This window comes from Odontesthes bonariensis, chromosome 3, assembly GCF_027942865.1.
Source record: "Odontesthes bonariensis isolate fOdoBon6 chromosome 3, fOdoBon6.hap1, whole genome shotgun sequence".
Classification (NCBI taxonomy): Eukaryota; Metazoa; Chordata; class Actinopteri; order Atheriniformes; family Atherinopsidae; genus Odontesthes; species Odontesthes bonariensis.
In genome coordinates this window covers 19,749,049-19,761,497 of record NC_134508.1, presented here as the reverse complement: position 1 = coordinate 19,761,497, position 12,449 = coordinate 19,749,049, and the positions used below count along the sequence as shown (strand labels likewise).

The window sequence follows — 12,449 nt, the reverse complement described above, 5'->3', positions numbered from 1 at the left end:
CTGAAAGTCCCCATAAAACCTCTTATTATTCTGAAAGAAACATTGTATGTCTAATACCTTTCCTGCAGATAATTGTGATCTAATTTGAATAATCCTGTATGAAAAAGTACAACAATCTAAGACAGGTTAAGCAAAGTGCACAGTCCTCATGACTTTACCACTGTGGAATGCCACACTAACTGCAGGCAATAAATAATTATATATATATAAAAATATATATGTATATAAGAATATGAGAATATATATGACAACATTTTGCAAACAATCCCTTTTTTTCAGCATGAAGCAATTAAGCTTTCTACTTCTTAGGATCAGGTCATATAATCTATTAGAGTTGATTCGACTCATTGACCAGGATTGGGTCTGATTGAAATTAACTGAGATGACTGAAATGTTTTTGTATTGGTACAAATGACACCAGAAAGTTACATGAAATGGATCCTTTCCAATCAACTTGTCATGAATGAATTACAGTAAGCAGTGTAATGTAAGATGATTTCCCTTAAATCAAATAATTACATTCAGTTGGCAAATGCTTTTATCCAGATTGACTTACAAGTGAGAAACACATTACGGGAGCTCAGTATGTTCAAGAATACTTTAAGATGTAGACTGGTTTAATTGGGGATTGAACGAGTAAACTTCCAGTTGAAGGGTGAGCCATCCTAATTGTATAACACAAAGGCCTCACATTTGTTTTTTAACCTAATATCATCATTTGTACCCAATTAATTCTATTTCACTGCATGCAGAAAGTTAAACGTAAATGATTCTTCTTCTACAAAGCAGAGCTTTGAAGTCGCTCTGTCAGTCTTGTTGAAAAAAATTCAAACAGATCATATGGATTATTCTGTGTATACATACACTGGTTCAATCAGCATCCAAAATAAAAAAATTGTTCAATCAACTCAATGAAATGAGTGCCCAGTTGCAGCAAATAAATTGAATCAGCATGAGTATATAGAATAGAATAGAAAAATACTTTATTCATCACCCAATGGGGGGAATCTATTCAAATAATATTCAAGTATATCATGCTGACCCACGTATATTTAGTTGAAACAGTAGATTTGCTTCATGTCGAAATAAAGCCAAATAACTGTGTGAAAAATTTTGCTCCTTTTTCATAAAAAGCACTCACTCAAAACGCTGTTTTTTAAGAGTTTGATACAAGTACTAGCATGAAACACAAACTGAAATTCAAGTTTTTATTGTGCAAGCTTCTTTTTAGTCAATCAAACACAAGCCGTGGTTATTCATTGTGTTTTCTTGTCTCTCTAAAACTAACTAGCTGATACCTGTTTTTTACAATATATATTCTAATAAGAAGCAGCCCTCAGATGATTGTCAAGTGATGATTTTTATTTCCTAATGCCTTTCTCTTTGTTCAGAGGAGCCTCATTCAACACATAATTACTATCCTTCTCTTTGTGATGATGGAACAGAGGAAGTGTTTATATAATAATAAACATTAGACAGTCCTCTCTGAATCGTGGATATGAAGACACTATTGTGAACACATCGTTTTCTGGAGAGCTTTTCTCTGTTTTACAGTACAATGATAGACACACAAACGCAAAGTTCTCCTTATAAGTACATTAGGATCACTTCCATGTATCCCTCTTGCCCTTTAACCATCATCCAGATGGCTTTTTTCGCCCTAACCAGAATCTAACTAAACTCAAAAACTGAGCAGCTATTTAAAGGGATTCCCAAAATGTCCTCACTCCTGTGGTCCAAAACTCATATTGGTTGTCATGGAGATAGTTGTACAAGTCCATGCTCACACAAACAACTCATCGGTTAATCGCAGCGATTGTTTCTGGTCAGCAGATGAATAACCACGTGGCCCCTACGTCACATGAATATCAGCACCTTGGACAGCAGCTTCTGTCATCACACTGCCTACAACGGATGGAGCTCATTTCCCGTCAGCTGCACGGAGCGAGGGTGCCCTAATGGAAAACCACGGGATGTGTACTGATATGGAAGTTCGCGTTTCACGCCTGCAAACCACTGTTAGAATCAATTTGCAGTCTCCCGAGAAAAATGAGGAAGAAGGCCAGCCGAGCAAGGCACATTACTAGAGTCTGCCTAGGAAGAGGCACTTTGTTGTCCCGCTGATTACCGGAGGCCTTTAAAGGAACTGGTGAAGATGTGATGTGCGGTTGTTTTGAGCGACCAGTAAGAGGCAGTTGTAGTTTGTTGTCGGTTCATTTTGTGTTTGCAGGAATCCATATCTGGTATCTACCCGCTCTTCTTATTGATTTGTGGTGCAGAGATGGTTGGGGGAAGAAGTGACATTACAAGTTGATGTGAAATTGATTTTTTTTTCTTTTTCTAAATAGCCCGTCAATTTGATTTTGCTTCACCTTAATTGCTGTCATAAAACACCACCGGATTGTAACTTTGAAATCGGGCTATCGGAGCTGCTGGGACAAAAGGTGTGGGACGAACCCCGCTCGATCTACCGGCTAAAAAAAATAGGGGAAAAAAAGACTATAGGCTAAAAGACTATAGGCTAAGGCTACAGCCAAGAAGAAAAGAGGAAACAGCGGTGAACTGATGGGTGCCACCACGAGACAACAAAGGGTACATGTTTATCACCTCTTTTGATTTAATCTCCTCTGTGGTTGAATGAGAAAGTCATACATAAAGGACTTGGTTGTTTATATGATTTAATACCAGACACCCTAGTTGCTTTTCCACTTGAGGAGGGAAACATTTTGTGGCAAAGCTTGGACAGTTCCTGCTCATCGTTTAAAACGTCAAGAGGACCCGTTTGGACCTTCGGATACCAGCAGCTGGGTAAAGAGCACAGATGAAAAGATGCTGATGGAACACATTGACTTTAATTTTTGTGGCTCACACCAAACAGCTCCCAGCCTCCATTGAATCCCGACAAAAAAAAAAAAAAACGTCTCTGTCCATGAGAAAATAATCTTTCCCTATTGGCCGGAATGCGGTGCACATGCTATAACAACAGGATATGCAAAGAGCTATGGGCTGATCTAATAGCCTATCATGTGCTGCGCATGCTTTCTTAACAGAAATCCTTATTTTAACTGGATGCAAACTGTTTAGTTGAATCAACTGCTTAAATGGCTACATAATAAAATAATAATAATAATAATAATAATAATAATAATAATAATAATAATAATAATTTTTAAATTATATGTGGTGCATATGTGATGGAGAAGGGGATATCAAAGCCAAGCAGAAGGCTCTTTTTGTTTCACAAAGCAGTGGAGCCTGAGTTTTAAAGCTGCTAAAGTATGTTCAAGTATCGGATCTGGATGTTTTTCAGTGAACTTCAGGTGTTGTTACTGATGCGTTCTGAATCAAGCAGGAGGACTGACACAGGCACAGGCACGGACACACAGACAAGGATGAGAGGGCTTGCTATTGGAGGCTGTGGTTGGCCACAGATGAGTTGCTCTCAGCGGGATGATGAGGAGGAGTATTATGGGTCTGACCCCCGGCCACGCAGTTTGGCTTTTGAGGATAAGGAAGAGACCAAATTCCAGGGAGGAGGCCTGGATGCAGCTTCTCTACCGAGTCTCTCAGAGAGTGGGATGCGGACGCCTCAGTGCCGGATCTGCTTCCAGGGGCCAGAAAAGGTAAAGTTATGACATCAAAGTGTTGATGTGGTTTCTGTGCTTGAAATAGAGAAAGTTTTCTGTGTGAAAATAGCTCTTCTGTAGTCATTACTAAACCAAACCACAACAAAGACTATCAAAATGATGACAAAATGACACCCATGAAATTACACAAAACATCAAGACGGAGTTTAAAGATAACCAGAAAAACCAACAAGGTAGGGATTACTAATGCAAGGAAGAAAATGAACACCAACAGAGATCACAGAGAGACACAACTGTCACAGACTTGAAATACATTCAAGATGTTTGCAGTTGCTCCGTGTTCCTTTCTTAATGGGTGTTTTGGCTCTGTGTAGTCTGTTGGAGGGACCCAGGTTGGTTACAATCCACGAGTAAGAGTTCACAAGCAGGTCACCCGACCAAATTCACTATTGTACTGCATAAACAGAAAGGTATGCCATCATTGAAATGAGAGAGAAAGAAAAAAAACACCTCACTCAAACGACCACAAGATGATTGATTTTGAGATATTTTGTTGAACGTTATATCTCCACATTGAGGATTTGGAACAAAACATTCACGTTACCCACCAATGGATCTGTTTTCAGTTTCTAATATGAAATCCAACAGTTCAATTTTCCACTTCCGTAAATTCCCTGGACTTCCAATTAAACAGACTTTAAACCAAAGATTCTCATTATTAGATTATTCTGAGGGGGGTTGGCACGAGGTTGAGAACCACTAGTCTAAACTGAAGAAGGCTGGGCTACCAAGACTTCTGCTTCCAAGAGGGTGTCAAGCCCTGTTTTCTGAGCACAGATTAAGATTCGGATGTGTAAGGCTAGCTAGCTAGTTGCAAATGTTAAATGGATACAGCCTTAAGCCACCAGGAGCTATTGTAGTAAGTGACATCACTCAGATGACATCACACTGCTCCCTGTGGGGCCAGGAAAAGCAACTTCATCATATATATTACAGCAGCATGAGACCTTTTTACAGACTTCGACTTTTCTGAAAATGCAAACTCTATATAATGTTTCCTTTTCAAGTTCCAGTATGTAACATTTAGGAAGATCTTTGAGTAATGTTAATGTGACATGATAGTCATAATTATATTTTTATTTGTGTGAAATTGTTAAGATAAAATGGTTTTAGGCACCTTGGGATAAGCAGTTTATATCTAAAGACGCTGTGGGTCACATTGCGCCATCATGTTACCATGGTAACCCAGAATGGATCAACTAATTATTGGCTGTAAAGCGAGTCATTACCCTATTTTCATGGCCGTTTTGGGGTCACTGTAGATTCCCTTACAGGTTTGGATAGAGTAAGGCAGGGGTTTTCAGTTGCTTGGTTGCAATCTACCACTTCACCACACGATGTCACAAAATCCTACACACTTCTCCTTTAAGAAAACACATATTAAATATCACATCAAATTCATCAATGTGAATGTGGGTCAAGTATCTGTAAGTGCCCATCAGTTTTGCTCTGACTTTGAAGTAAAGATCCAGAGTAACTACTGAATTATACCATTGGAAGGTAGCAGTGGGCAGACAAAGAGCACAATTAAGGATGGGCTGCGGAGAAGCAGGGGTTTGAAATGTACTGTGCAGTAAAGTCCAGCAGTCATAAATGAAAGGTTACAAAAGTATTCCTTGACATTTAAGAAAGTTTTTACTGATGCTTACTATAGTTATTCATAGGGATTTGAATGAAGAAGATATTATGTGTTTATTAATTTGGCTCAAGGACTCTTGTGTCCCTTGACTTTAAACCTCAAGTGATCAAACCTTTAATCATTCCTCCAGACTACAGAGAGGTCACATAAAGTACAACTCAGGTGTCTCTATTTCCGTGAAAGAGAACAAAGGAGGTGGACACAGTGGAAGTTAAGGAAAAAGAAATATTCTAAAACATTTATGCCATATAACCTTGCCCACCATGTGAGGGTCTGATCATGTCAAATCCACAGAATGAAGACAACCTCGAAGAATCGGACTTTACTACAAGTCCCTAAAGTTTTTCATTTCCCCCTCCAGTACAGTAAATGATTAAATATCTTGCACATCATCTTGAGACAGACAGAAAATACAGTGAAACAGATGAGACAGTTGTCAGTCCAATAGCCTCAGGGAGCTTCATATTGGCAGCATAAACCAGCACCAGATGTTCCGTGATTTCTTTAGATGCTGAAGAGAAGTTGCATGAGCGAGGCAAACGGTTTTCAGATGAAGGTGTTGAGCAGCTGATAGTATCATGTTCCAAGAATATCACATACTGAGGAAGATTACATCCTTTGATTGGTAGTAGATGACATCTAAAGAAAAGAAAATAGTTATGTTTTCCTTTCAAGTCAGAGGGTAACTATGCATTCTTCTTGCGTTTAATATCCTGCGAGCAGCGCTTACTTTTATAAGCCATATTAGACCATTGGAAACAACCTCCAAAAATTAAGATAATTTTTAGGCGCTGATCACGTTCCAAAAATCTTCAAATATTCCACAGCAGGCAAGCCAGTAGAGTTAGATGAGTTAGTAGACTATTTGGTCCAAAAAACATGTTTTTGGAGCTATTCCTTGAATATTCATATTGCATAAATATGTGCAAATATGGCATATGTGCCCCTTCATACTGTGCAACCCTTACTTGTTGTGTGCTTAGTATCTTAGCTTTACTGATTTTGTAGGACTCACAAGCTATTTTCAGTACACGTGATTACTTCAACTCAAATTATAACAAAGCATCAAGAGCTGTCAGAAAAATAGCTGCACAGAAAGACAAACAATGTTCAAAGCAGTAGGAAATGACAGTAAAGCTGCACCAGATAGGACCCTTTGTGAGTGTTAGTTAGGGGCCTGTCAAAAAGAAGATGAAGAGTCGACGATATCTAAGGTTTCTGAAAATAGAGGCTGGTGTTACAGGATCCTGTTCGCCACTGATGGATCATTCATCACTGTGAGGTTGCATGTGCAGGTAGTGAATAATGCATATTTTTGGAATGCAAAGAAATTCAAAGAGTTCTTTTATTTATTAGTTACATATGGATACACTTGTGTGGCAACTTTAAATTGAATTCTGTCAGATAGTTGTTTAAATAAAACACACCTGCTACTAAAGAAGACTCACACAACACGACCTCAGAAGAACCAGAAGAGCTCACTGGCTGAACCTTAACTTTGATTGTACAACTGTCATAAAACCAAATTATATTTACAGTTGTAAAGTTAAGGCCTCAAACTACTGTCAAACATTGTCTCGTACGTCTCATGTTGATATGACTGATCTGAATAATAAAATTTCCAGGTAAGATAAAAAACTGAAAGGAATTAATTGATATGATGATGTCTGCATTATATTTGCATTCGCACGACACAAACAAGTCCTTGTTTAAAATACCCTCAAACAATGTCTTTGTCAGATTTGTCAGGACTGTATTATATTTTCAAAAATCAATTCACTGACAGCTTTAACAGACAATACAGCAGCCTCTGTCAATGCGTGTCTCATGCAGCTACTTTTTGTGTCCTGCAGGGGGAGCTGTTGAGCCCTTGTCGCTGTAACGGCTCTGTGCGCTGTACTCACCAGTCCTGCCTTATCCGCTGGATCAGTGAGAGGGGCTCCTGGAGCTGTGAGATTTGCTACTTCAAGTATCAGGTCCTGGCCATCAGCACCAAAAATCCACTGCAGGTACACTGAAAGTGGTATTTGTTACTCTCTGAGTCTTCGATGATAATTGTGAAAGAAATTCTTCCTGGAATTTAAAAGTTGAATATTGTCCTTAATTTTAGACTTAGAGCAGAAAGCCATGGACAAACCTTATTTTGCCAGATTTGAGTGGCTTTGTGGGTTACGCATCATGAGGTAAATGTAATGGTATACAATAGAGGCCACGCAGTGTTTACATTAGTGCAGCTGCTGAGTCATTTCAGACTTTGTCCAGTCATCACACTGATCCTTAGTGGGAAGCTTCACATGACCAAGCAAACAAAACAAATAAGAAAGAGATGTACGATACATGATTCCAGGATCAAAGCTATAAGATGCTGCATGTTTTGAAACGCTGAGTAATACAACCAAACTTTGTGACACTTTATATACAAGGTGGACATAACCACTGTGACATCACCTCAAGGTTTGTGGACTTCCACTTTAAAGCTTTTAACCAAGAATATGTAAAACTGCTGATTTAAATCGTAAACTCAATGACAAAATGTTTATGGGGGTCAAAAAAACATTGTGAGAAGTAAGGTGATTGTCTCTCATGGCGGATTACAACTGGTTGCGGATGTACACATGGGCAACAAATGGACGTGTATGCTGCGTTTTATTAGATCAGCACAAAGACGTATGCAATGCGTTCGCACAACAAATCAAATCAACAGAGATAACAAACAGACATAAAGCTGCCAAGCAACGGTAGTCTGAAGATATCCTCGGGCCCACTCTCTGATTTACATAACGACACCCCTATGGAAGTAGTACCGACCATACATATCACTAAAGCTCCTCTCTAAAGTACATCATTTGAGGTACAACTTTCCCCCCGCTGTCCATAAAATAAAAGCAGGTTAAAGGCACTTCCACTCCAAATACGCCAATCATTTTTACACAGTCTATATATATGAAGTCGTCCAATGATTTCTGGCTGCGAAAGGTGTTAAAGGGAAATTCTTCACACATAAGGCTCCCTCAGTAACCTTCCATCTGGATGATGCCTGAATTTGGCAGCAGTCAAATCTGCCATTACATAACTCTCTGGTCAATGGTAGTTTAAGTGAAAAATAAAGAATTTGAGCGGCCACAAAAACAATTATCAGAAGTATGTATATGTAAATTAACTTTTCCTAATTTGCATAAATGTTCCGTAAATTTATGTTGAGATTAGTGTACGGTGCTGGCCGGCAAACTCTCCGTGAGGTTGTGGTAGTTAAACCATTAAAAAAAAGAGTGAAGTTCTGCTAACAAAGACATATGTTTTCTATGGAAACTTGGTGGTCTTCAGAGGTATAGGCACATTTGTCAGACTGTGATAAACCATACATACACATATGATATGATCAAAACACATTTCACAATCTAGAGCTAAGAGAAAGCATCTGTGGATTTCTGTGTCTCACTCTAACTGTATGCAGTGGCAGGCCATCTCTCTGACTGTGATTGAAAAGGTGCAGATCGCAGCCATAATCCTGGGCTCTCTATTCCTCATTGCGAGTGTCTCTTGGTTGGTGTGGTCATCTCTTAGCCCCTCAGCCAAGTGGCAGCGGCAGGACCTTCTGTTCCAGATATGCTACGGCATGTACGGCTTTATGGACATAGTTTGTATAGGTAAGATGTAAACTTTTTTGCTGCCATTTTGAATTATTTCCAACTTTATCTCACAGCGATTTTTGAAATTGTCACAGTATGAAAATAAAAATAATTAATTTTGTTAGCATAGGGTAGAAATGGCATGACATTTTAAGAGGTGAAACGATGTCTTCATTAGTAGGTTGTAAAAACCGAGGGAATGGAAAACCAGTACTTTTCAAACCTCATCACCTTCTACATTTTATTTCACTCAGTTTCAGTCATTAGATGGGTTTCCATTGTCATTTTTGATTTACAATTTTGATTTTTGATTTAGAAGATGTGGATAAGAAAAGGCAAATGGATACGACAAGAATAAAAAAAAAAATCTTTCACTAACGGGCAGAAAGAAATTACGTTCTGGCTTAAAGCAATACTATGTAACATTTCTACCTTAAAATACAGCTTGAAAAAAATTGTGCGGCTAGAATGAGTTTTAATATTACGATTGGCCTGTCTCCTATGCCCTTCGGGGGTCTGAGTTGGAAAAACTGTACTATGTAACTTTGCTGGACCGCCCCGGGAGCTGAGCGTAAGTACTTCGACTTGCTTTCTGGCACACATACCGCAAAAACAAATAGACCCCTCTCACGCTCCCAGGTACATTTGATTACTCTTACCTTCTCGGTCGACATAGTTTGCACCTTCTGACTCCTCACCGGTTCGTCAACAAACGTGAAACGTGAAAGCGAAAGGGTGTTGTATTTACGACAGTGTAACCGTACATTACCTCCAAGCCTGTAGGGGGAGCTCCAGAGTGGGCTTTTTGAGAAGTTACATTGTATCGCTTTAAGAGTGTTTTTTTGTCAGTTTCAACACAGACTTGATACTCATTAAGGGGAATTGAAACAACTTGGCAGATCACATATGAACTGGCAAACATTACAATGACGTGACTCACCAGATGTTTCCAGTCTGAGACGGGCCAACAATAAACTCATGTGACTGACTGGAGTCTACCCAGATATGATGTAATATCCCAGATATTTCAGAGATGAAAGAAACGCATCTGCTTCGAAACCTATTTTCACAGCTTTTCAAAAGAACACTTTAGATTTGTTCCACAAGAGAATGGAAACCCGGCTAAAATGTACTTTTGGCTCTTTAAGACTTAGTGACGTTTGAGCAGCTAAACCACTTGGTTAGGTTTAGGAAGACATCCCGACATGCCTTAAAGTTTCAGTGTCTAAGATTTAGGGTGATTCATTGGCAGAAAGTCAGTGTAGTTTTTGTGGTTTATGTATGTTTATTACTGTAGAATCATGTGAAAATGAGAATATTTGCTTTTTCATTATCTTCGAACAAGCTATTTATTTCCCAAAGCGCTGCGTCCTCCTAACCTGGTTCTCACGAAGTGTAACGAAGATGCACGAAGCACTAAGGGTCTGCGTGAGAGCCAGGCTAGCGTCCTCCTCCTATTGGTCAAAAATGGGGACGTGGAAGGGAGCTACTTATCATTTGTTCGAGGTGTGCCAAACTGGACAAACTAGGCAGAGTTATGCAAATGTGATCGCTGTAAAATAGACAAGTAAAAGCCTAAACTACAAATGATGCATTTCAGGCTGCTCAAGTGTGTCGTCTATGGAAAAGAAGAATTCTCTGCAACTAAAGAACATACTGGGCGAAAAAAAGAAAATACAAAAGCAAGTATTAGGGGAGAAGTCATGCCAAGTATGTATCCACCGTGTCGCTGAGGACAATGATAGTACGACAGTCAAGAAACAATGTTTTTTTTATCAGTCTAACTCCACAATTCAATACAGTTTATGTCACGGTCCATTAACACGTTTGTTTTAGTGTGTTTGGTCTCTGAAATTCCTTCATCCCAAAACAAGTATATAATCCAAGTACATTCTGTTCCTTCTGTACCTTTTAGATCTCTCTGATTCTACTTGAACAAACAATTGTTTGCTTGTTGTAACACTATTTCCTGCTTCAACCTCTCCAAATCTTTTATCCTTAACACCCAGGCCTTATAATCCATGAAGGATCATCTGTTTACCGGATCTTTAAGCGCTGGCGGGCAGTGAACCAGAAGTGGAAAGTGCTGAATTATGAAAAAGCCAAGGATTTAGGTGACCACATCAGTTCCAGCTGTAAAGCTGCTGGTCGTGTAGAGAGGAACTCTTCCATCACCGCCTCAGACAGCGGCCAGAGGATGAGTCGCCATGTCAGAACTATTCTCAACCATCACTGTGGCTACACTATTTTGCACATCCTCAGCCAGCTAAGATCCACCAACCTGCACGGTACCAACCAGGAGGTGGTCATGAGAGTGACAACTGTATGAGGCTGAGCTATACAGACACAACTGCTGCAGTCTTTGACGAGGATGTAAAAGTAATGATTGGGGTTTAGTACAAAAATGTCCTAACGTGCCATACAAACACTACCTGGACCTACAGTATAATCTCCTATTTTGTTCTCAGATTCTCCCGAAGCTATAAGGACTGAGTATCACTGAGATTTGTGAAAGGGAGATTGTTGTATTAAAAGAAAATACACTGTTGGGGAAATAAGCTTTGATTCTTACAGCATATAACCATTTTTACCACCATGACTACTGTTTCAAAATGTAACTGAGCAGGTTTTTATTCTGCTTTGTTAAAAAGAAAAAAAGAATTGATTGTGAAAATAGTCATGCTCCTACTCCTACATGTACCATAACTTGATCCCAATGTGTTAAAAAGGTCCCCATAAGTCGGTGTCTTGTTGGGTTTTGGTACCCATAAAAAATAAAAACAAAATTCAATCACAAACACACGCACATACATTCATGAGGCTTTTGCCATGATCTGGTTATTTGAGCTTTTTTCAACTCTCAACTTATCGGTGAGACATTTAAAAGCCCAATTAAAAATTGGAAAGTTACAAAATTGCTTGGAATGTGTTAAGATAATATTTATAATAAAATTACGTTGATTGAAGGACAAAAGTTTGTGTGTTGTTGTATTTTGAAAGGAACAAAAGGATATGATTTAGTCACATGTGTGCTGCAAAAACAGTCGGCTATCTAAAAAATCCACACACCAAATGTGACAACAACAACATATGAATTGAATTAACAGCAATCTTCTGTATATCTTTACACAGAAACATGTCACTTAGACAGCATGTACACAAGGGCAATTATGTCACCAGGATCTTGACAAAGTGGATTGAGTATTAGAGCTGCCACAGTTACATTTCATATATCACTTAGTGAAAACCGTTTTTGGCATCTAAACCTTTGGAAAGTTTCCACCTGTACATTTTTAGAACAAATCAAAGTGTACTTTCCTGTTTTTGCTTTTGTGGTATGCATGATCTTCTTTGGCAACATCATTGCTTCCATTATAAGTTCATTAAAAATTTAATGATTATAACAGAATGGAGAATATCATTATAATCTGGAATAGTTTAATGACTTGTACAAAAATTTTGTCTAACGCATATGCAAAATATACTAAATAAATATAATACAGCTTAGTCATTTCTGCAGTGTGGCAGATAATA

General features: G+C 38.7%; 1 protein-coding gene across 1 annotated transcript; it reads left to right on the top strand.

The window, feature by feature from the left end:
* Window positions 1–1,879: 1,879 nt before the first annotated feature.
* On the top strand, window positions 1,880–11,876 carry LOC142377073 (E3 ubiquitin-protein ligase MARCHF9-like). The gene is made up of 4 exons (XM_075460811.1): window positions 1,880–3,623; window positions 7,140–7,295; window positions 8,741–8,933; window positions 10,925–11,876. The coding sequence occupies exons 1-4, from the start codon at window positions 3,279–3,281 to the stop codon at window positions 11,242–11,244; spliced, it is 1,014 nt and encodes a 337-aa protein (XP_075316926.1). The 5' UTR covers window positions 1,880–3,278; the 3' UTR covers window positions 11,245–11,876.
* Window positions 11,877–12,449: the final 573 nt, after the last annotated feature.